We start from the raw sequence: 26,537 nt of genomic DNA on the forward strand, positions 1-26,537 counted from the left end.
TTGGAAAGTTCAGAGAAAGGTCAGCAAAGAATCTTCAAGGCCCTCTGTCATTTGACAAATGATGCAACCAAAGTCAAGTTAATTTTATAAGGTCACATAGCAAGTAAATTTCAGCTGCAAGATTTAAATCTCCAACTTCTTAAGGCCAAGACCAAAGCTCTATCCTCTAAACAAGACCACCAAATCAATCCATAAATACTCTGATATGAAAGACAATATCCTTTGACCCGCATCTATCCCACTCCAACACTTCTTTCTCTGTTATTGAATTGCATTCTCTATCATAGTGTTTCAGGATTTTCCCAGGTATTGCATTCCTGATATTAGCTAAGTTATCCCAATTAATCACTGTACAATATTTATGTTACTGTGTATGTTCTCCTGGCTCTACTTTCACTCTAAATCAGTTCATGCAGATCTTCCTAGCCTTTTCTGAAATCTTCTTGCTCATCATTTCTTATGCCATAATAGTATTTCAATACTAATGTGTACCACCATTTGTTCAGCTATTCCTCAGTTGAGGGACATCTCCTTAGTTTCCAAATCTTTGAAACCACAAAAAGAGCATATATAAATATTTTTGAGAAAACGAGTTGTTTCTTCATTTTTATTATCTCTTTGGAATATAGGCCTAATAGTGGTATTACAGGATCAAAGGGTGTGCAAACTTTTATAACCTTTTTGATATAGTTGTAAATTTTCCTTCAGAATTGTTGGATTATTTCACAATTCGAACAAAATGCATGTGTCCCAATTTTTCCATGTCTTTTGCAACATTTGTCATTTTTATTTACTGTTCTATTGGCAAATCTGATAAGTTCAAGGTAGTATCACAATGTTGTTTTAATTGGCATTTTTCCAATTGAGAATGATTTAAGTACATTTTATATGTTCCTTTGCCAATTTGCCAATTGGGGAAAGGCTTGTAATTTTATAAATTTGACTTATTTTCCTATGAATATGAGATATCAGACCTTTATCATAGAAATTTATTGTAAGATTTCTCCCCAAGTTTGTCATTTAACTTTTACTCTTTTTTATATTAGTTTTGTTTGCATAAAAACTTTTTAATTTAATATAATCAAAATTATTCATTTTACATCATATCCTGCTCTCTATCTCTTTTTTGGACATAAATTCTTCTCTTCTCTAGATATTTGCTAGGTAAATTATTCTTTGTCCCCCTAAATTATAGCTAAATCATATACCCATTTTGACTTTATCTTAGCATACTGTGTGAGATGTTGGTTCATACCTACTTTCTGTCATACTGTTTTTCCATTTTCCTAAAAGTTTTGTTAAAAAGTAATTTCTTATTAAAAAATCTTGAGTCTTTGGGTTTATCTAAGTTCATATAACCTTTATATTTTGTATCTGATGCAATCCATTGATCCTCCATTCTATTTCTTAGCCAAAACCAGACTCTTTTGATGATTACTACTTTATAGTACAGTTTAAGATCTGGTATGACCAGTCCATCATACTTTGCATTTTTAAAATTAATTCTCTCAATATTCTTGACCTTTTGTTATTCCAGATGAATTTTGTTATTTTTTTTCTTATTCTATTAAATAATGTCTTGATAATATTATGACATTAATGAGTATATTATCATAGGTAGAATTGTCATTTTTATTATACTAGTGGAACCTACCCATGAGCAATTAATTTTTTTTCCAATTGTTTGGATGTGACTTTTTGTAATAAGTATTTTGTATCTGTATTCTCAAAATTCCTGGATTTGTCTTAGAAGTTACATTCCCCGGTATTTTATATCATCTAGAGTTATTTTAAACATAATTTCTCTTTCAATCTCTTGCTGCTGAACTTTATTGGAAATATATTAAAAAGCTGATGATTTGTGTAGACTTACCTTATAGAGATTCAGGCTTGGATGGCTATGGTCTTGGTCCACGGTCACAGGTCAGACCCAGGGAATCAGGAGCTGTGAGGTGATCTTGTCAGCTGCTTGGCTACCATCTCCAACTGCTCTTTCAGTTGGGAATCGATGGGAGGGAAAGGGGTCCAAATCACCAGGAAAAAGATGTAAATCTTTCCTCAGGAGCAAAGTCTTGACCAACCCTCTCATTAGACTGTTTTAGGATTGAGAGTTAACTGCCTCTCTCTGACAGAAACTCTTGCTCTCCCAAAATTCCAGAACATCTCCTGAGTCCCCTTCTCTGCTGTGCTTGAGACTCCATCAATTTCCCAGACTATAACTTCAGTTCTAGGGTTTGAAACTTTTATCACCCTCCACTGTCCATTTTTCACACCACTTTAGGTGAAATAACTTAACCCAATCCACAGCTCACTTTCCATTATTCTTTCTGTAATCCTTTCTGTAATTGATTTTTCCCATTTCATAGGATTCTAATCAGCTTACTTCTAACCTTATTTCTATGTATACACTTTCTATCTGCTCTACTACAAATAAAAATTTTAACAATTACAATTAACATCTTTCCATGTAGGAAAACATACAGTTTGATAATATTGAATTCCTTAAGTTTTCTCTTTTTTACTCATGTTTTTAGACTTCTTTCTATGGTCTTGGGCTTCAGCATCAAATTTTCTATTAGGATCTGGTCTTTTCATCAAGAATACTTCAAAATCTTCTATTTCATTAAGTAAACAGTTCCTCCCAAAAGAATATACTCAATTTTGCTGGATAAATGATGTTGGGATATAAACATAGATATTTTGCCTTCCAGAATATCAAATTCCAGCCCTTCTGATCTTTAATAATCAAGGCTACTAATTCCTGTATAATCCTTACTATCGCTCCATGGTTTCTGAATATGGTTTTTGAGCTATTTGCAGTATTTTCTTGGATTTGGAGCTCTTGAATTTAGCTATAATATTCCTGGGGGTTGTCATTTCTGAATTGTTTCTGGAGGTAATTATGGATTATTTCAATTTGTATTTTCTCTCTTGTTCAATAATACCACAAAAGTTTTTATTTTAATTTATTTCTTGCGTTATGAGTTTTGGTAATCCCATAATTCTTATATTATCTCTCTACAATTTATTTTCCAGATCACTTGTTTCATCAATGAAATATTTCAGATTTTCTTCTTTTTTTTCATTCTCTTGATTTTATATTATTTTTTCTTGTTATGTCATGAAGTCATTAACTTTTAACTTGCTTACATAAGCCAAGTCATGTGGACTGGGTTGATCTGGGCTTCAGGATCTCACTGTAGGCTTGAACAAGGCTTCTAACCTCCTCTTGGGTTTGCACTAGGTATTACCCTTACTATCTGCCTTGTACTTGAGCTTGGGACCTTGGTTTGGGCTTGGACAGGGGCTCATAACCTCCTTCTAATCCTGTAACAGCTAGCTATTCCATGGACTACAGGGAGCTAATGTCTGGGCCTTCCATGAAAACTAGTCTGGGACTTGGAACCTTAAGGAGTTTCTGTGAGGGTTCCATTGAATTTGTCTTGGGTAGTGACTCAGGGTTTTGGCATTGGCTTGGGCTCAAGTGCAGAACCTGGAAGAATAGATATGGGGGAGGGAATATTTCCTCTGGACTTCTATATCCTCTCACCCTGGTGACCAGACCCTTTCTACCCACCTTTCAAGTTGTTTGTTTGTTTTTGTTCATGAAACTTGCTTGTCTCTGTCACCTTATTGGATTTTTCACTCTATTATTTGCTTTGAAACAATATTTTAAGGTTGGTTGGAGACGACACTCATAGTGTTCCAAGCTTTCCCTACTTCTACTCTGCCTTTGTGGATCCCCCACACCATTTCAACTTTATTTTTGTAATGTTTGTAACATAGTCATGTCTGACTCTTCCTGATTCCATTTAGGGTATTCTTGGCAGAGATATTGGAGTGCTTGGTCATTTCCGTCTCTAGTTGAAGAAACTGAGCCAAATAGGATTAAGTGACTTGCTCAGAGTCATATAGCTAGTAAGTATATGAGGATAGATTTGAACTCAGCTCCTCCTCATTCCAGGATCAATACTCTATCTATCCACTGAGCTAATATGCTTCAATATCGACTTAAATAATTTTAAAGGAGCCATGAACATCATCCCAACAGTTGTTTCCTTCACAGAGGCAGAAGAAGCTTTTGAAATGCCAATATAGGACTTCCTTAGAATCCCAAGTGTTCAACAGCTGGTCAACTTTTTGACAATGAGCCTCTCCACCCATTGCCATGTTGTATCTTGGTCAACAGAACATAGCCAGTACCACTTAATGTCTTTTCAATCAGTCATTATTAAACATTTATTAAGAGCTTTCTATGTGCCAGGCATTTGCTGATTTCAAAGAAAACAAAGGAAGACACAAGACATTCCCTGCCCTCAAGAAACATATTCTAAAGGAAGAAACTACATGCGAAGAACTATGGACAAAGAAGCTATAGATGGGAAAAACAACACAATATTGAAAGGAGGTGCTAGAATTAAGAACTCAGAAAGACTTCAGTGAAGAAAGGGAGGTTTTAATGATATTTCAAAAGACAGAGAATCCTCTTAGTAGAATTTTGGAGGGAGAGCATTCCAGGCATGGGCCACAGCCAGAGAGAATACCCAGAATTGAAAGATGGAGTATCTTCAGGAAAAAGCCAGGAAGCCAGTGTCACTGCTTCACTGAGTACCTGGTGGTGAGTAAGGTATAAGAAGACTGGACAAGTAGAAGGGGCATGGGTTTTCAAGGACTTTCAATTCAAAAGAGAGTGTTTTCATGCAATATAGAAAATATATTCCTCTTCAATTTCATTGTTTGCCACATGTCCTAAGGCCTGAGTCCTAAGGCACTTTCCCCAAAGAAAAGATTGGTCTGAATTAAAGATTACTTTAGTTTAAATTTAGCCCCACATACTTCTAACCTGTGTGATTTTGTAGAAGTCTCAATCTCATTTACCTCAACTGCAGAAGGAAATAAATGCCTGCTAGGATTGCTGTGAGAATCTATTGAGATAATATTTGTAAAGTGCTTACTTAGCACAGTATCTAGCACACAGTAGGGATGTAGAAAGTGATTATTCCTTTTCTTCCTCTCTTCTCTTCCCTTTTAAAGGCCTCTGTGGAATAACTATCCTCTTTTTCCTAGGGAGGTTGGATAGTTATACAGAAACAGTTTAACCTCTCACCTGTCATTAAAATGCAACATGCCTCTATTGGACACTCAATGAAGGGTACCCCCCGAAATACTAGACCTTGATCACCAAGTTCTTCATGGGAAAGACAGATCCCAGTATCCCTCTTCTACCACCACTCATTCATGAGTAGAGAGACTGAGGATTGACTGGTACTGTGCTGTCAGCAATGTGGAAGGCACCTATCAGTTCCATATTATTGAGAAAAGGGGAGATAATGAGGTTGTTTATGTCACTTCCAAGTACATCAGGCCAAGGGATCCTGCACATCATTAGCCCATGACACTGATGAAGTTAGCAGGGGCAACAAGAGATGGCATAGGGCCCTCTCAGTGGATTTCATCATCCATATAAAGACTTGGGTTCCTGTCATTGTCTTCTTCAAAGGAGAAACTCCAGCAGCCATGCTTCTCCCACTAAGAAAACTAGAAAACCATCTTCATACACCACAAGGTCCATAGACTGATTATAGAACCTAAGCATTCCTGGATATTGTTATCTTCCTCTACTTTATCATTGGGACTTTTAGGTTTTTCCATGAGTTCTATAAGTGAAGAGACCTGTTTTTATTTTCTCCCCACTTTATGTTTGAGTTTCTCAGGAGCACAGACTGTCTAGACCAGCAGTGGAGATCATTTTAGAGCTCATGTACCCAAAATACACCTTCAAGCTACCTTTTGGCCCCCCTCATTACCCCAGATAGTGGATGGAGGAAGTGCTCTCATTAGGCTGATGGTTAGAGGGGCACAGCATGTGAACATTTTCCCCAGGTGTGGTGAAGAAGGGGAACAGAGCAGCCCCCTCCAGCTCACTGGTGCACATGTGCCATGTCTTCAAAACACAGCTCTACCTTTTCTATTTATATAATCAACAAAGTGTTGAGCACATAATACTTCTTTTTTTCTTTTTTAAATGTTTTAAATTAAATTCCATTGTTAGATGAATTAATTTCCACATCAATAAAATTATAGATTTTTGAAGGATTAAGATAAATTATTATTATTATTATTATTACTATTATTATTATTTAGGCTTATTTTTATCTAATGGTCAAGAGTGGAAAGATCAAAGAAGATTTACCATAATGACCCTAAAAAATTTTGGCTTGGGAAAGAAGACCCTGGAACTCCGGATACAAGAAGAGGCCATATATTTCATTGAGGCTATTAGAGAAGAAAAAGGTGAGCATATATCAGAGAGAGATATGTCTTTTTCCCAGTTATATTTTTATTTCTTTATTTCCCAATTACATGTGTTAAAACATTTCCACACAAATTTCTCTAAGTTATATAACTGAACACACCTCCCTCCTCCCTTATCTTTGCCCTCCCAGTCCTGGAACTTGATTATATCTGGGATATACATGTATTATCATGTAAGATATGTATACAATTGTATAAACAATCAAAAATCCTTTGCTTTCAGTTGCATTCCTACTCCAAAAGTTCTTTCTCAGCAGTGGATAGAATTCCTTGTCATAAGTCCCTCAGCATTGTTCGGGATCATTGCATTGCCAATAATAGCCAAGTCCTTCAAAGTTGATCATTCTACAATATTGCTATTCCTGTTTATAGTGTTTTCCTGGGTCTGCTTATTTCACTCTGCTTTAGTCCATGAAGGTCTTTCCAGCTATTTCTGAAATCACTGTGTTCATCATTCCTTATATCACAATACTATTCCATCACTATATTATACTCCAATTTGTTCAATCATTCCCCGATTGTTAGGCATCCCTTTAATTTCCAATTCTTTGCTCTGACAAAAAAAAAAAGTTGTAAATATTTGTATACAAGTAGGTGCCATTTCTGCAGTTTGGGGGCAGCTGGGTAGCTCAGTTGACTAAGAGCTAGGCCTAGAGATGGGAGGTCCTAGGTTCAAATATGGCCTCAGACACTTCCCAGCTGTGTGACCCTGGGCAAGTCACTTAACCCCCATTACCTAACCCTTACCATTCTTCTGCCTTGGAGCCAATATACAGTATTGACTCCAGGACAGAGGGAAAGGGTTTAAAAAAATAAAACAAATACATCTCTGCAATGTACATACCTAGCCATTTTATTACTGGATCAGAGTATGCATTGTTTTATAGACCTTTGGGCATAATTCCAAATTGCCTTCCAGAATGACTGGATCAGTTCACATTCCCCATTTTGCCACATCTCCTCCAACATTCATCATCGTTAATGAATCTATAACTGGGGATGAGGAGAGTAGGAAGAGACAGATCATACTGAGACTAGAGAAAGACAAAATGCCCCAATTTAGAGAAGGTTTTCAGCAACACAGCACATTGATCTAGGAAGAATTAAGGCAGTAAAATTGGAAAGGAATTATGTGAACGTCCATTCTCTTTAATGCCGTTATAGTCATCTATGGGAGCTCACCAACTATTTGATCTCTCATTTCTTAAAATGGCACACATGAAGTTCTACCTTGATTGGTCACTCAAAACTCTGTATAAACACACAAACAAGTACTCATACCCATTCCTCTATACTCTTCTGCTGTGATTTTTAATCTTTTTATTTCTTCTTCCTTTCCACTCAATGATTCATTTCCTGTTCTACATGTCTTCCCTTTTGTTCTTCCCTTTCTACTTTTCTCTTCTACCTTCTTTGCTCTTTTCTTTTTTGGACTATATAGGTACATATTTACATACATATAGTTATATATTCATTCACATAATAAATAGATATATATGTCATGCTATTTTCAATTACTTACTAATTTGTTTTCTTTACTTCTTCTTCTGACTGGAAAATAAAACTCTCATAACAAATACACATACTCAGCAAAATAAATTCTTACATGACCAGAAACATGTGTCTTACTAGCATAAATCGATTACCTTCTAGTTAGGAAGGGAATAACTCACACCATCACAGCCCTCAGCAACTGTGATTGTGATTTTCGTGGAGCAGGTTATTTCATTTTTCCAAGTTATCTTTTCTCACAATGTTGTTGTGGCTATTGTATTTTCTTCTTCATACTTTGCTTCTTCCTTCTCCTTTTCCTCCTTCCCTTCCTCCTCCACTTTGCATTTCTCTGGCTTTTCTGCTATTTCCTCTTATTATCACAGATTTAGAGTAAGAATGAACCTTAAAGAACATCAAGTCCCACCTGCCTTATCCTTGAATAAATGAGTAAACAAAGGAGTAGAGCAATTGAGTCACTTGCTTAAGATCACTTACTGGGTGGGTAAATATTAAGTGCCTACTATATTCAAATTCCTGTACCAAATTATATAAATGTTAAAAAAAGGAAAAAGACTGTGACTGTCCTTGCAAATATCTCAGGGGAAACAACATGCAAATGACCATGTCCAATTAAGATATAGCTGGAAATAACCAACCAAGAGAAGACACTCTAAACAAGATCAACCCTGCCAGTAAATACCTGAGGGAGGTTTAAAATTCAGAACTTCCAAGCTTCAGATCTGGTATTCTACATAATACCTCATATTAGTGCCCTTCCTGTTTTACCTTCTCATAAATCTTCTTTTCATTTCAGTATTTCTAATTATAATATCAGCTCTGTAATGTCTACACTCATGAATGCAAGTTGTCTACAGATCCATATGGTGATGGGTATTTTTTGTGCTCACATATGTGAGTTGAAAGACAGGCACATATTGACTGATAAATATTACACATAGGTGAAAAAATTTTATGAAACTACAGACATGATCTATCAGACACAGAATCCTAGATAGAGATTCTATATCTGACAGACACCTCAGAAGTCTTATGGTCTAGACCTCATTTTGCTGATTAATAAATAGAGGCAAAGAGGGAGAAAGTAACTCATCTAAACTTACACAGGTAACCTAGGTTGAAACAATATAGTCCAAGTAAATCCCAAGCCTTGACAAAAACATTTTAAAATGGGCATGCTCTCTTCTTTTTTCTCAAACTTTTTAAGCAGTCTGTGATTGTTGAAAATAATAACAAAACAGCTATGTGTGGGAGGAAGTGGGTGTGGAGGAAAAATGGTTGAAGAGAAAAAGTTAGAAAGTGATGCAGGGCTCCTCTAACATGCATGAGTGACACAATGAGTGGCCCATTCTTTTTCTATTCCACAGGAAAGCCCTTTAACCCACACTTTCATATCAACAATGCTGTTTCCAACATCATCTGTTCTGTCACTTTTGGGAATCGTTTTGAATACCATGATTCTAAGTTTCAGGAGCTACTGAAGAGCTTGAATCAAGTCTCGGTGCTGCAAACCAGTTGGGAGTGTCAGGTAAATAGACTATCATCCTTACTGAAGAGAGATAAATTGTCTGATGGCTGGTGTCCTCCTTTCACAGGAAAAGAAACAAGCAAGCCTGTGAGAGGCTGGCAAGAGCTGAGACTCTAAGCATAGAAAGGGACTAGCAAAAGAAATGAAGAAAGAAAAGGATGTTTGGAAACAATGATGTGAAAGACCATGCCTGAGGGATCTAAGCATTTCTAGAACACTGTTCAAGTAATGTTTTTCTCACATCCTTTGCTAAATGATCAATTGATTAACATTTATTAAATGCCTAGTCTATATCAGGGACTGTGTGAGGTGATAGAGATATAATAACAAAGGTGAAGTAGATTCTGACCTTGGGGGATTTACATTCTTCTGCTTATGGTGAAAACATGCTCTCAAGTAAGTGTAAATACAAATAAAAATAAGGGAATCATTTTGGTAGAGTAGGAATTGGAAGCCAGAAGGACCAGGAAAGGCTTCATTTAGAAGCTATCACTTAGGCATAGTTTTGAAGGAAACCAGGGTTTTATCCACAGCACTGCAACAGGAGGAGAATGGAGACAGAAGATAGAGAGAGAGAAAAAGAAAGAACAAAGAGGGAGAGAAGAGATACAAAGACTTCTAGAGAAACAGAATGAGAGAGACAGAAAGAAGAGACAGTGAGAGAGAAAGATATTTTCTAAAGTGCTTATATGAAAGATTTGTAAAAAGTTTTACATATATTTTCTCCAAACTTGGAGTCTTTGCACTTGTTCCTCATGACTAGAATTCTTTTCCTTTTCATCTCCACATCTTGGCCAGTGAAAATGGCAGCTAAGTGGCAGCAAATTCTGAAACCACTCTATATTCAAGGTACAAAGACTTCTTTGGTTTATCTTATACAAGAATATTTTTAACCCCAGCTCAAGGTATATTCATAAGCCTCAGATATCCTTTCATACCCTAAAGCTTTATTGTGCCAGATTTCTTCAACTACTTTTGAGGAATGATTTTATCAAAAGTTATTTTTGCAACTTGTAGCCTGAGATGGCCTTGCCCAATCTGAGTCAGACTTGAAAATATGTCCTTTGTGGCTGCTTTCATTAGTGGGTCTAAAATCTCTTATGCCTCTGTCACTAGAGAATATAAAGTATTTGGTAATCTATCTCCCAAAACAAACAGGAATCATATAAACACAATTACAAAACACTTTCCACACTAATAAAACTAGATCTAAACAATTGAAAAAAAACACATTAATTGCTCATGGGTAGGATAAGCTAATGTAATAAAAATGACAGTCCTACTCATATTAATTTACTTATTTGGTGTGATACCTCTCAAATTACCAAAAAATCTTTTTATAGAACTAGAGAAAATAATAAAATTCATTTAGAAGAACAAAATACCAAGTATATTGAGGAAAATAATGAAAAAATATAATAGATTTTGGCGTAGCAGTACCAGATGTTAAACTATACTACAAAGCAGTGATTATCAAATAAGGCAGGTACTGTTAAGATATAGAAGGATAGATCAATAGAAAAGACTAGGAGTAAATGACCTCAGCAATGCCGTGTTTGCTAAAGCCAAAGATCCCAGATTTTAGTGTAAGAATCCACTATTTGACAAAAACTACTGGCTAAATTGGAAACAGCATGGTATAAAATAGGTTTAGATCAATATCTCATACACTCTAGCAAAATAAGTTCAAAATGGGTATAAGACTTAAGCATATAGAATGATATTATAAGTAAATTAGGTGAACATAGAACAATTTACCTGTCAGATCTATAGAGAAGGGAAGAATTTAAGACCAAACAAGATTCAGAGAACATTACGAGATGTAAAATAAATAATTTAATTATATTAAATTAAAAAGCTTATATACAAACAAAACTAATGTAACCAAGATTAGAAGGAAAGCAACAAACTGGAAGAATTTTTTATAAAAAGTTTCTCTGATAAAGGTTTAATTTCTCAAATATATGATTACTAAGTCAAATTTGTAAGGAACCAAGTCATTCCTAAAATGGTCATGGGATATGAATAGGCAGTTTTTACATGAAATATATGTCAATAATCCTATTAAAAATGTTCAAGTCCCTGTAGATTAAACAAATGCACATCAATACAACTATGAGGTACCCCCAAAGAACTTTAAAAGAATGCATGCTTTTTGTTCCAGTAATACCACTATTAGGTCTGTATCAGAAAGAGATGAAAAAATGGAGATGGACCTGTTTGCACAAAAATATTTATAGCTGTGGTTTTGTAGTGGCAAAAAAAAATTGGAAAAAAGGAGGTATCCATTGATTTGGGAATGGCTGAACAAATTGTGACAGCCTATGGTGATGAAATACAATTATTCTATAAAGGAAAGAACTGCGTGATTTATATAAGAACTGAAAAGACCTCCCTGCAGAACCTGGAGAACACTGGACATAGTAACTGAAACACTATGGGATTATCAAATATGATTAACTGCTTTTAAAAGTAATGCGATGTTCCAAGACAATGCATAGGATCTTATAAGAAAGAATGCTATCCACATCCATTGAAAGGATTGTTTGATTTGAAATCTAAAAGAAAACATATGATTTACCATTGGTTTCTTATGGTATATGATTTGGGGTTTTGATTTTATAAGATTACTCTCTTAAATTAATGAATTGTATAAAAATAGATCTTGCGTGATAGATTTCAGTGATAATACATGTGTAGTGGAGTTGCGTGTCAACTCTGGGAGGGGCGAAGGAAAAGGGTTGTTAGTCAATATAAATCATGTAACATTGGAAAAATTATGAGTAAATTTGTAACTTGAATAAAAAAAAGAATCAATTCAAATTTCACCTTCAAATGCAAGATGCATTTCCCAATATCTCTAGTACTTTTTGCCTTCCCCTCTGAAATTCCATTTCAAGTATCCTACATATATCTCACAAGAATCTAGTTATTAACCTGTTGGATTTGCAATTAGAATATGAGCTCATTCCCATCACTATCATTTTGGACAAATCTTATACTGAGACTGGTATTTTTCCCTTCCTTAGCATTTAGCCCAGTGCCTGGCACATAGTCGATGTTACACATACTAAATGATTAATAAATATTTGTAAACTAGCTGATTACTCAACATGCTCACAAAAACCCATTCAGCTACTTGTTCTTATTATCTCCATTTGAAAGAAAAGCAAACAAAGGGAGGAATAAAGCAATGATTTTTCTCACAGTAAATGTGTCTTAAGAGAAATTCTAACTCACATCTTCCTGAATTTTACTCCAGCACACCATCCATTCTGCCTCCCAGTTGATCAGTGAGTAATCCTTTTCAATTAGGTGCATCAATACATGGCCAAGGGGTCTGGTATATGAAAAGCATAATTGGATAAATGCCAAGCTGAAGGTTATGAGTCCAATACTATGGGATATGCAGCAGCAGTTAAAAGGAGGATGAGTTTGGAAGGTTAAATTTGATGGATGACACACTAAAAAAGTAAAATCCCAAGCCAGACTTAGAATAAGAAATTTGAAGGCATAACACAGCTCAAAAGGAAAGGGCACTCATTTCTCCTTTTTCTCTTTTCTTTTATATTTTTTAGTTCTTCAATATCTTTCCTAGGATAATGAAATGCTTGCCAGGAGCTCATAAAAAACTCTTTAGAGAATTCCAGAAACTAGAGTCTTTTGTGGCCCATATGATCAAACAACACAAGGAAGATCAAAACTCTGAGGAAGCCCAGGACTTCATTGATGCTTACCTGAAGGAGCTGTCCAAGGTAATGGAGACAACACAAGAAAACATGCACAATGTGCTGGAAAAAAAATCAAGGCCTTAATGGGGAGGGACAAATAGGTTAATATGTTCAAAATTTACATCTGCCTCATAACTTGAGCATCTTTCCTCCTAGAAAACCTGAGGATGTCCTGAATAGAAATAAAATTTCAATTTTATATAAGTTAAGTGGAGTGTATGTATGGTGGTGGGGTTGTTTGGAATTGTATGTAGGTTGTGGTGGTTCTAGAAAATCCAGTTTTTATTTGGATATCGAAAAGATTCTAGAGCTCATTTAATTCAGCCCTCTGCCTTTATAGATGAATAAACTGAAGAACAAAGTAATTAATCAAATGACCCAGCCCACAAAGCTAATAGGAATCTGAGGTGGGATTTGAACCCAGCTCTTTCTGTTTCCTAAGTAGTACCCTACTCCGATTGAGATTAACTATTGGCCCTGATATTTCAACCCTACTAATTCATCTCTCTGCATATTACTTTACTCATCTATAAAATCCTGTGTGCCCTCAATTCCATAGAGATATTGCGTATATATTCTTTTTTTTTTTGAATTTAAACATTATTTTATTTGATTATTTTCAAACAATATTCCTTGGAAACAAAGATCCTTTTCTTATCTTCCCCTCCTCCCACCTCCCTTCCCCTAGCCAATGCATGATTCCACTGGGTATCACATGTGTCCTTGCTTCAAACCCATTTCCATGTTGTTGGTATTTGTATTAGGGTGTTCATTTAGAGTCTCTCCTCGTTCCTGTACCTTCCACCCCTGTAGTCAAGCAGTTGCTTATCTTCGGTGTTTTTACTCCCACCTTTTGTCCTTTGCTTGTGGATAGTGTTTTTATCTCCTGGATCCCTGCAGAATGTTCAGGGATGTTGTATTGACACTAATGGAGAAGTCCATTACGTTCTCTTGTACCACAGTGTGTCAGTCTCTGTGTACAATGTTTTCCTGGTTCTGGTACTCTTGCTCTGCATCACTTCCTGGAGGTTGCTCCAATCGCCATGGAATTCCTCCACTTTATTATTCCTTTTAGCACAATAGTATTCCATCACCAACATATACCACAATTTGTTCAGTCATTCTCCAATTGAAGGGCATCCCCTCGTTTTCCAATTTTTGGCCACCACAAAGAGAGCAGCTATGAATATTCTTGTACAAGTCTTTTTCTTTACTATCTCTTTGGGGTAAAGACCTAGCAGTGCTATGGCTGGATCATAGGGCAGACATTCTTTTATCGCCCTTTGGGCATAGTTCCAAATTGCCCTCCAGAATAGTTGGATCAATTCACAACTCCACCAGCAATGAATTAATGTCCTGACTTTGCCACATCCCCTCCAGCATTCATTACTTTCTTTTGCTGTCATATTAGCCAATCTGCTAGGTGTGAGATGATACCTCAGAGTTGTTTTGATTTGCATCTCTCTGATTATGAGAGATTTAGAACACTTTTTCATGTGATTATTAATAGTTTTGATTTCTTTGGCTGAAAACTGCCTGTTCATGTCCCTTGCCCACTTATCAATTGGAGAATGACTTGATTTTTTGTACAATTCATTTAGCTCTTTATAAATTTGAGTAATTAGACCTTTGTCAGAGGATTTTGTTATGAAAATTGTTTCCCAATTTGTTACTTCCCTTCTCAATTTGGTTGCATTGGTTTTGCTTGTACAAAACTTTATAATCTGATGTAATCACAATTGTTTATTTTAAATTTTTTGGCTCTTTCTATGTCTTCCTTGGTTTTAAAGTCTTTCCCTTTCCACAGGTCTGACATGTATATTAGACTGTGATTACCTAATTTACTTATAGTTTCCTTCTTTATGTTCAAGTCATTCACCCATTCTGAGTTTATATTGGTGTAGGGTGTAAGGTGTTGATCCAAACCTAATCTCTCCCACACTGTCTCCCATTTTTCCCCGCAGTTTTTATCAAATATTGCATTTTTGTCCCAAAAGCTGGGGTTTTTGGGTTTAATCAGAGACAGTCTTGCTGATGTCACTCACCCCAAGTCTATTCCACTGATCCTCCTTTCTGTCTCTTAGCCAGTACCAAACTCTTTTGATGACCACTGCTTTATAAGAGAGTTTGAGATCTGGGACTGCAAGGCCACCTTCCTTTGCATTTTTTTCCATGATTCCCCTATATATCCTTGAACTTTTGTTCTTCCAAATGAACTTTCTTATGGTTTTTTCTATTGTGTATATATTCTTTGTAAACACTAAAATACCATAAAATAAATTATTGATTATACAGGCTATCAAAATATAATACCTCTGAGAATTTGTGTAGAGATGGAACCAGTATCTGCTGTTAAATTTATGGGACAAATATTCTTTTCACCATCGTATTGGACATTATTAATGTCAAAGTCCCCAAATGTCTAAGAGCTGAATGTTTCCTTAAGCATCTATATATCCACTCTGAAATATTCAGTAGACCACACATGAATTGTGTTCCATTTTGGGACTGGAGAAGATTGAAAGAAGGAAAGCCAGCATGATGGGGGCCTTTCCAATCATGTCCTATGAGGTTTGTGTTAAAGCAAAAGGATATGTTTAGTCTAGATAATAGAAGTCTTCAAGAAACATAGTAGCTATTTTTTCACAACTCAAATCAGTGAGGAGGAAAGATTAGCTGTCTCTTCCTCTTCACAAAAGGCAGAATAAGGTGGAAGAATATTATGAGGCAAAGTTCAGTTGGCAATAATGGAGGAATAACTCTGAGTGGAATTATTTGACACAAAATGTCATGGATTGAAGTCAGGTGAGCAGATGTTGGTACATTTTAGAAGGATTTAACTTCAAGTATCACTTGGATTTGAATCAGAGGTATTAAATATATGGTCAGTGTGTTTGTTGCAAGTGTGTATCATTTGAAATGGAACTTAGGTTGCAGAATGGATAAAGCTCTGGACTTCATCATCTTCCTGAGTTCAAATTTGCCCTCAGACTCTTACTAGCTGTTCATTGAACATTTGATAGAATTCACTAAGGAATCCATCACTCCCTGGGGATTTTTTCTTAGGGAGTTCTTTGATGGCCTGTTTCAATTTCTTTTTCTGATATGGGATTATTTAAGAATTATATTCCTTCTTCTGTTAATCTAGGCAATCTATATTTTTGTAAATATTCATTTATATCACCCAGATTGGCATATATTTATTACCATACAATTGGGGAAAATAGTTTTTAATGATTGCTTTAATTTCCTCTTCATTGGAGGTGAGGTTCCCATTTTCATATATGATACTGTTAATTTGGTTTTCTTCTTTCCTTTCTTAAATTAGATTGACCAGTATTTTGTCTATTTAGTTTGTTTTTTTCAAAATACCAGTTTCAAGTCTTATTTATTAGTTCAATGGTTCTGTCACTTTTGATTTTTATTAAATTCTCCCTTAATTTTTAGGATCACTAATTTGGTTTTCTCCTGGGGGTTTTAAAGATTGTTTCCCAATTTGTTACTTCCATTCTGATTTTAGTTATATTGGTTTTGTTTCTACAAAAAACTATTTAATTTCACATAGTCAAAATTATTGATTTTACATTTTGCTTGATTTAAAAATTTTTCCCTTCCCAAAGGTCTGACATGTATACTATTTTGTATTCAGCTAATTTACTTATACTTTCCTTCTTTATGTTCAAGTCATTCACCCATTCTGAGTTTATCTTGGTGTGGGGTGTAAGGTAATGATTCAAAACTAATCTCTCCCACACTGTCTTTCATTTTTCCCGCAGTTCTTATCAAATATTAGATATTTGTCCCAAAAGTTGGGGTCAGTCCTTGGGTTTATCAGAGACAGTCTTGCTGACATCACTCACCCCAAGTCTATTCCACTGATCCTCCTTTCTGACTCTTAGCCAATACCAAATTGTTTTGATGACCACTGCTTTATAGTATAGTTTGAGATCTGGGACTGCAAGTCCTCCTTCCTTTGCATTTTTTTTCATGATTTCCCTGTATATCCTTGATCTTTTGTTATTCCAAATGAACTTTGTTATGCATTTTCTAATTCAGTAAAGAATTTTTTTGGTAGTTCAATAGGTATGACACTAAATAAGTAAACTAATTTGGGTAGAATTGTCATTTTTAATTTGTTTGCTCGTCCTACCCATGAGCAATCAATGTTTTTCCAATTGTTTAGAACTAGTTTTAACTGTGTGTAAAGTGTTTTGTACTTGTGTTCATATAATTCCTATGTTTGTCTCGACAGATACATTCCTAAGTATTTTATATTGTCTAGGGTGATCTTAAATGGTATTATTTTTTAATTCTTGCTGCTGAAATTCATTAGAGATATATAAAAATGTTGATGACTTATGCAGGTTTATTTTGTATTCTGCAACTTTGCTAAAATTGTTGATTATATCAACTAGCTTTTTGGTTGATTCTCTAGGATTCTTTAAGTAAACCATCATATCATTTGCAAACAGTGATAGCTTGGTCTCCTCGTTGCCAATTTTAATACCTTCAATTTCTTTTTCTTCTCTAATTGCTGCTGATAGTGTTTCTAGTTCAATGTTAAATAATAGGGGTGATAATGGGCATTATTGTTTTACTCCTGATCTTATTGGAAAGGCTTATAGTTTATCCCTATTGCAGATGATGTTTGCTGATGGTTTTATATATATATATATATATATACATATATATATATACATATAAATACTGTTTATTATTTTTAGGACAAGCCCTTCTATTCCTATACTTTCTAGTGTTTTCAGTAGGAATGGGTGTTGTATTTTATCAAAGGCTTTTCCTGCATCTATTGAGATAATCATGTGATGTTTGTTGGTTTGCTTGTTAATATGGTCAATTATGTGGATGGTTTTCCTAAAACTGAACCATCCTTCAAGAGGTTCAGGCTCCCATTAGAGGAAGGTTCACGGCTCCCACTAGTATAGTTTTTCTACCTATTTCATCCTTTAGCTCTTCAAGTTTCTCCTTTAGAAATTTGCATGCTATGCCATTTGGTATGTACATGTTGAGTACAGATATTTCCCCATTGTTTATGCTGCCTTTATCAGGCTGTAATTACCTTCCCTACCTCTTTTAACTAGATTTATTTTATTTTGCCTTTGTCCGATATCATGATTGCAACTCCTACCTTCTCTTTAATAGTTGATGCTCAATAGATTTGGCTCCATCCTCTTACTTTCACCCTATTTTTATCTACCTTCCTCATGTGTGTTTCTTGTAGACAGCATATGGTAGGGTTTTGGATTTTAATCCACTCTGTTATTCGCTTGCATTTTATGGGTGAGTTCATTCCATTCACATTCAGAGTTATGATTACTAGCTGTGTATTTCCCAGCATTTTGATTTCTACTCCTGGTCCTGCCTTTTCTTCTTTCCCGATTTCCTTCTACACCAATGTTTGTTTTTAATCAGTCCCCCTAGTTCCCACCCTTATTTTACTTCCCTTTCTGACCCTCTCCCTTCTTATTGACCCCTCCTTATTTTACCTGTACTCTTCTTAAAATTACCCCTCCCCCCTCCCTCCTTTGTACTGCTTCCCTCCCCGCCAGTCCATTTCTTACCCTTCTATTCCCCTATAGGGCACAAATCTATTCTCTGCCCCAATGGATTGAAAGCATTTAAGAGCTGAGTATTTCCTATCTTCAACCTCTTTACACTTCCAGTGTATTGATGTTCTCCTCCCTCCCATCACAAGCTTCTTTGTGACATCTAAATTTACCCCCATTTGTTTCTTTTCTCATTTCTTTTAGTATTAACCTCTTTTTTAGCTCTAGTTATATATATGTATATATATATACATAACTATAGTTATGTGTATATATATATACATAAACATGTGTATGTATTTATACATACATATATCTATATACCTATTTATGTCTTGTCCTTTCATCCTATACCATTTGTCACTGTTCCCTCTAAGTGTGATACTTTTAGCTGCCCAGGTAATAACAACAGTTTTTAAGAGTTACCAAGGACCTCTTTTCTTATAGGGATACATGTCATTTTAACTTATTGAGTCTCTTAAAAATTTTTTTTCTGTTGTTTTGTTTTGTTTTTCTTTTTTCCCTCTTTTTAATTACCTTTTGATGATTCTCTTCAGTTCTGTGCTTTAACATCAAATTTTCTGTTCAGGTCTGGTCTTTTATTACGAATTCTTTTAATTCTATTGTGTTGAATGACCATACTTTCCCCTGTAAGAATATAGTCAGTTTTGCTGGGTACTTGATTCTTGGTTTTAGACCTAGTTCCCTTATTTTCCAATATATCATATTCTATGCCTTTCAGTCCTTGAGTGTAGATACAGCCAGCTCTTGTGCTATCCTCACCGTGGTTCCATGGTATCTGAATGACTTTTTCTTGGCAGCTTGTAATATATATATTTTTTTGGTCTGACAGTTCTTGAGTTTGGCTATAACATTCCTGGGGGTTGTCAGTTGGGGATTAGTAGAGGAGGTGATCTGTTGATTCTTTCAATCTCCACTTTTCCCTCTACTTCTTGGATATCAGAGCAGCTTTCTTAAATAATTTCCTGTAGTATAATATCCAGGCTTTTTCTTTCACCATGGTCTTCTGGTAGACGAATGATTCTTAAATTGTCTCACTTTGAATGATTTTCTAAATCCTTTGTTTTGTGAACGAGATGCTTCATATTTTCCTCAATTTTTTCATTCTTTTGGTTTTGATTTATATTATCCTTCTGCCTTGTGAGGTCACATAATTCCAGTTGTTTTATTCTTGTTCTTAAAGACTGGATTTAATCCATGGCTTTTTGGTCATCCTTGTCCTTTTGGTCTGATTTTCTTTGGAGGTGATCTTTCATCCTCTTTACCTCATCGTTCATCTCCTTTTTCTCATCTTTCATCTTCTTCACCTCATCTTTGGCTCATTATCCAGCTGTTTGATTTTGGCTTTCAAGACACTATTTTCTGTTTAAAGATGCCTTATCTTAGTTTTTAAAATTTTTCCCAATTGTCTTCAGCCTCACTTAATTGTGTTTTGAATTGCATTTTGAGTTCTTCCAAAGCCTGCATCCAATTTGCTGGGATTTCTGATTTTTCCTTTGCTAATCCTTTCCCCTCTGTTTTGTTCACTCATTGCTCATTACCTGTGCAGAAGCTGTCTATTGTAATTTCTTCTTTTTCTATTGTTTCCTCGAGTTTACCCCTCCTTTGCTCCCCATATTTGTCTGTGCTCTTGCTCCTCTGATTATTTTTTTGCTTTTGGGGCTTTCTGTTAGTCTTCCCTCTTGAAGCTTTTTCAGATTTCTCTGTGCAGCCTCTTGGGGAGGAATGTTGGCTTCCCTGTCCTCTGGAGGCTTTTGTTTAGATTAAGTTCAGTTGGGTTTGGCTGTCTGTGCTCTCAGGCCAAAAACTCCTGGAAGGCTGGAGCTAAATGGAAGCTCTCAGTTGCCACGGCTCTCTCCAGTTCTCTCCAGCTGCTTCCCTGCCACCTGAGTTCCACACTCTGAGCCTGGCACAGCCCTGCCTGCAAGGAACACCCTCTAGACCAGTATCTTTGCCCACCCAGAGGTTCCTGTCCTTGAGGGAGTCCCAGCTCTCTGGGGGGAAGGGGTCCTGACCTCCCTGAGCTCTGAGGGCTCCTGAAGGGATTAAGTTCAACTGGGTTGGTCTGGATGTGCTCCGAGGCAAAATCCTCCTGTAAGACTGGAGCTAAATGGAAGGACCCAGCTGCTGGAGCTTCCAGCTCTTCAATCTCTCTCTGGCTACTTCCCTGCTGCCTGTGTTGGACACTCTGAGCCTAGCACAATCCTACTCACAAGGTACACCCTCCAGACCAGCACCATTGCTTGCCCAGAGGTTCCCTATGCTTCTGGGGGCTCAGAGCTCTGGGTTGGGTGGAAGGGTTCCTCGGACCTTCCTTCTGCCTTTCCCTTAGGACCAATGGTTCTCAGATTCTGGCTGGGGGGAGGGGTGTGTACCTTTTGAATTGAGTCCAGCAGAAGGGTTCCCCTGCTCTGTCTTGTCGTTAGGTTGGATTTTCAGTCCTCTAGGAGCATTTAGTTTGTGATTGTTAATGAAGGCTTTTCAGAGGTCTGAACTATTGCTGCTCCTCAGCCACCATCTTGACTCTGCCTCCAGTGATTTACTTTTAATCAATTCCCTTAATTCCCTCCCTTGATATGCTTCCCCCTCCCTTTTGTTTCCTTCATGTTTTGGGGTCTGTTAATATCCCCCCCTCCTTCCCTCACTTTTTCTACTCCTTCCTCCCTACCCCCCTTAGTTTCCTCTTCTCCCTTACCCTGTAGGATAACATAGAATTCAGGATCCCAATGGATCTAGATGCTCTTCTCTCTCAGAGTTTATTTCACTGAGAGTAAGGCTTAAGTATTACCTATTAGCTCTCTCTTCCTCTCCTTATAAAAGTATTCTTCCCCTTCACTTCCCATGTGTATCTTTGGGTGAAAAAGATTATTCTATTTATTTTATTTCTATTTCTTCATGTATCTCTTAGTACCATCATCAATTCCCCACCACCCTTTTTTTCTTATTTTTTTACATATCATCTTATAGCCCTTAATGCTCCAATCATTCCCTATGAGTGATTCTTCTAATTACTATATTTATGAATACAATTTTTGAGATTTACAATTTTCCCCATGTGTTAATATGCATAATTTGATCTAATTGTAGCCCTTATGGAAGAGAGTTTGAATAAAAAAAAGCATTTTTCTCCTTTTCCATTTCTTCATGTTTAGCTTTTCATGTTATTCTTGCTCTTTGTGTTTCGATAGCAAAGTTTCCACTCAGTTCAAGTTTTTTTCTTTACAAATACTTCAAACTCTTCTATTTTGTTGAATGCCCATACTTTCCTCTGGAAGTATATAGTCAGTTTTGATGGATAGGTGATTCCTGGTTGAAGACCCAGTTCTCTTGCCTTTCTGAATATTGTGTTCCAGGCTTTGCAGTCCTTTAGTGTGGAAGCCACCAGGTCTTGTGTGATCCTGATTGGTGCTCCTTGGTATTTGAATTGTCTCTTTTTGGCTTCTTGTAGAATTTTCCAGTTTAATTGAAAGCTTTGGAATTTGTCAGTTAAATTCCTGGGAGTTGTCTTTTGGGTATTTAGTGTAGAGGGTGTTTGATGTACTCCTTCAATGCCTGTTTTTCCCTTGTTCAAGAAACATCAGGGCATTTTTCTTGGATGATTTCTCATATTATGATGTCAATATTTCTGGTTATTTCTGACTTTACAGGAAGACCAAAGATTCTCAGATTATCTCTCCTTCCACTGTTTTCATGATCTATCACCTTGTCAGTGAGATATTTTATATTTTCTTCTATTTTGTCAGTCTTTTGACTTTGCTTTTTAATTCTTGCTGTTTTGCAAGACCGTTGTCTTCCAGTTGCTTAATTCTGGTCTTTAAAGATGGGTTTTTCTTTTCTGTTTGGTCTACCCTGATTTGGGGGGGCTTCCAGCTGTTTCTCCAATTGGGAGTTCTTTTCCCTTAGATTATTCTATTCTCTTTTCATTATTTCCCATTTTTCATTCCAAGAGGCTTTCTCCTTTGATAACCTCCAATTTAAATTCTTTAAGAGCATGTGGACAATTTCCATTTCTTTTGGAAGGTTTTGGAGCATTTATTTGGGTTTCTCTTCTGCTATTTCCTCTATAGTCTCTATTTTTCCTCCATAAAAATTATCCAAAGTCAACCCCTTCCTCTTGCTTTTCTTGGTGTTGGAAACTTATTCCTGGGCACTGTTTGCCATCTCTATGGTTGTTTTTCTTTTCCTTTCCAGTCAGAAATATGAGTGAGAAGGGCTGGCTCTCTGTCTATGGAATTAAGGAGCAAGTCTTTTGCCTGAGTCAAACACTCGAATGTCCGCAGCTGCACTACCTTCCAATGGGAGCCAATGTTCTGCGCTCCCATGCCTGCAAGTGTTTAGAGTGCTACTACTCTCAGGGGTAGCTCCTTGGTGGTCTTATTCAGCTCCCAAGGCTGAGATGCCCCTAACTCACTACAGAGGTGCACAGTTGTTGATTATGGCACTGTTTCTGAATTCCCAAGATCTGAGCTCACCCACCCGCCTGCCAGAATTTCAAGTATAACTGGTCTCAGGGGTATGTCCTTGGTGGTCTTAGTTAGCTCCCGAGACCTAGAGGTACCCCTTCCTCAGTCCAGAGGTACCCCTCATTCACTTATTGATTCTGGGGGCATTGACTCTAACTATGGCTCCATAGGTGTGGTGGGGGAGGGTAGATCAGCTCAAGTTTAGCTGGGAGATTTTTGCTCCTTTATAGTATGGAAAGGTCCAAATTCCATGTACCTTCAAAGCTGCGCCCTACTGTAGAGTCCCTCCATTCTCATGAGAATAGTTTATTGGGGGTCTTTTGAGGTCATCTATATTGTTGGGTCTGAGGAGGGGAAGCGAGCCATGTCTAGACTGCCACCATGTTTACCCAAAAGTTGGAATAATATCTCTCTCTATGGGTTTTGAGGGAGAAATACTCTGTAATTTTCCCAGCCCAAAAGAAATGGGAACTCTAATTCTTAGGAACACTTACTGTATTCTTGGGAGCTAATGGGAAACATAAATTCTGTCCCCCTCATATTTTATAGTCCTGTATTTGAGGGGTTAGTTACTCATGTTCTAAGAGAGATAGAATTTTTTTAAATTAACCAACTAGCATTTGCCTTTCTATTTAAGGGTAATATCAGCTCTAATTTAAAGGAAAACAATTTAGTCTCATGCACCCTGGACCTCTTCTTTGCTGGAACAGAGTCTACATCAACCACTCTAAGGTGGGCTCTGCTGTATATGGCCTTTTATCCAGAGATTCAAGGTATGGTGATAGTCCCAGGCTATGAAAGTTTCATACATCCTTTTAGGATTCTGCCCAGAAGAAAAGATCTATTCATGTAGAGACATAATATTTGCAAAGTAACTTACGTACATCATCTTGATTCAACTGGCTTTGGAAAAGAGCAGTGATTCCTATCCTTCACAATCATGAGCACCCTTTTTGACACCAAAATTTTTTTCAACCCCCCATCAGATGGTAGTTGCTGGTCAGGACAATAAAGTATAGGATTTGAAGCCAGAAAGATGTGAGTTCAAATCTTGCCTCAAGCACTTACTAATGATGTAATCCTGAGCAAAACCTATAAGTCCATTCAACATCAGTATATTCATTCATAAATAATGATAATAATAGCCCTTCTCTCATATGGGTGCTCTTAAAATCAGACAAGTTAATGTGCTTAAAGCGCTTTTCAAAACATAAAGTACTCCATAAATACTAGAACATCCCAAGATATTGCTAATTGGTCAATATCTAATTAGGAGGTAGCCTATTAACCTGTCCACCACTTTCCATCCTCCAGTGTTGATGAGCCTATAGACAGGAAAAGAATCCTTGTCCACTTCAGTTATTAATCACATTTTGCTAAATAAGAACATCCCTCAGAATAAGTAAGGACAAAGAAATGTAAAAACAGAGTGTCTGATCCAGCTCCCAGATACAAGAAAACACAAACTTCTCTCTAATCCAGACTCTTAAAAAGAAATTAATATATTAAATGAAATGTGTAAATTTTCCCATTAGATTTTTTGTTTTTTTTTTTCAATTATTTTAGTGGCACTATGATTATTTGTTCATCAGAAAGCTATGTGTTGACAAAAATTAACACTTCATAATGTTTGTGTCCTATTAAACATGAAAATTTCCCTTATATTTCAAATAGAAATGCTCAATTGTAGAATGATTTCCATGGTGACAATTTCCAGAAAGTATTCACTGAAAGAAAGATGTCCTTATTTATCTTTAATGTACTACATCTCCACTTTACTTGCCACAGGGTCTTGTACCTTTGGTGAAGTGTCAAGCCAGACTTCCATCCAATCCAATCATGGGTACAAATGTGCTTCTCACACTTGATCAGAGAAAACTGGATGTGGGGAAAGAGAGCCCTGAGTTCCAATCCACTCTCAGATATATCCTAAATGAATAATTGAGAAAGTTACTTAAATTCTGTCCACTTCTTCTCTAAAATGGAGATACTCTGGGGTCAGCTGGGTAGCTCAGTGGATTGAGAGTCAGGCCTAGAGAGGGGAGATTCTAGGTTCAAATCTGGCCTCAGACACCTTCTAGCTATGTGACCCTAGACAAGTCATTTAACACCAATTGCTTAGCCATTTCCAATCTTCTGTCTTGGAACCAATACACAGTATTGATTACAAGACAAAAGGAAAAGAATTAAAAGAAAAAAAATAAAATGGAGTTAATCATTGTATTGATCTCCTGGAATTGTTGTGAGGATTAAATGAGAGAATATTTATAAAATACTTTATAAATTTATACTTATGAGCTATTATTTGACTCTCAAAGAAACTGTCTTCCTCTTTTTCCAGGTAAAATTCAAGCTGAGATTGACAGGGTGGTTGGCCAGTCCCGGCAGCCCACCATGGCTGATAGAGAAAATATGCCCTACACTAATGCGGCCGTCCATGAAGTCCAGAGAATGGGCAATATCATTCCTCTCAATCCACCCAGGGTGGCCACAGTTGATACCACAGTGGCAGGATACCATATGCCAAAGGTAAATGACTTTTTCTCTCAGGAACTTATAGTGGTTCCATGACTTCCACCTGCCTGGAGGTGGGGATAGAAGAAGGTACAAGAAAAAGCATCAACTTTACAAGGGTTCTCACCTTAGCATTCATGAGCCTGGGGTGTGTGTGTGTGTGTGTGTGTGTGTGTGTGTGTTTCTGTGTGTGCGTGCAAATGCACATGTGTGTATAAATCAATGCCATGTAAGTGATTTGCTTTGTAACTTTATTTCACTTGACAAATTTAATTCCATTTTTTGAGGGTTCCCTAAGCTTTACTAGGACGATTTTCAATGCCTTCCTTGGCACACAGAGGAAAAGATCATTGGATTCAAATCTTAGTCATTGATTTCCCCAGTCAGACAAGAAAGAGCCTTGGACTAGGTGTCCAGAGCCTGAGCTTTCAGACATCTACTTGGGTCCCATTTTTTACATTTTGAATGTTCCTCTTTGGGACTCAGTTTACTCTTCTGAAAAGGGGCACTCGATGAATGAGAACTATTATTAGTAATAGTAATAAAACAGAAAATTGGGTGTAGAAAGTGTCCTCAGACATGGACTGCTAGGAAATAGTCTTTCAGTGCTGAGAAGGGCCTTGGAAGAGAGAATGTCAGCAGAGAAGAGTGTTAGAACTCAGAATGTCAGAACTGGGTGAAGAATTCAGGATCATGTCAGTAATGAGAGCAAAGCTGAGGAGAAGGAATGCGCCCCCAGTGCCCAGGCCCACAAGGAGTATCTGCCATAGCCAGTGTTTGACTTGCCCTCTTCCACCATCAAAGCCTGCCTTGCTTCTCTGGGCATCTTTGACACCAACTGAGAACCTAGTGGGGCGATGACCTTCCTGGCTCTGGGACCCAGAATGAT

General features: G+C 36.7%; 1 protein-coding gene across 5 annotated transcripts in view; it reads left to right on the forward strand.

Moving 5' to 3' along the window:
* The window catches only part of LOC100031960 (cytochrome P450 2J4-like), a 153,002-nt gene that overhangs the window by 121,271 nt on the left and 5,194 nt on the right, over positions 1–26,537 (forward strand). For all 5 annotated transcript variants that reach the window (XM_056815036.1, XM_056815037.1, XM_056815035.1 and 2 more), the window contains 5 exons: positions 6,145–6,294; positions 9,195–9,355; positions 12,934–13,110; positions 23,772–23,907; positions 25,476–25,663. In XM_056815036.1, coding sequence (XP_056671014.1) covers positions 6,145–6,294; positions 9,195–9,355; positions 12,934–13,110; positions 23,772–23,907; positions 25,476–25,663 — 812 coding nt within the window. The remainder of the gene's footprint in view (positions 1–6,144; positions 6,295–9,194; positions 9,356–12,933; positions 13,111–23,771; positions 23,908–25,475; positions 25,664–26,537) is intronic.

Source organism: Monodelphis domestica, chromosome 2 (assembly GCF_027887165.1).
Source record: "Monodelphis domestica isolate mMonDom1 chromosome 2, mMonDom1.pri, whole genome shotgun sequence".
Taxonomy (NCBI): domain Eukaryota; kingdom Metazoa; phylum Chordata; class Mammalia; order Didelphimorphia; family Didelphidae; genus Monodelphis; species Monodelphis domestica.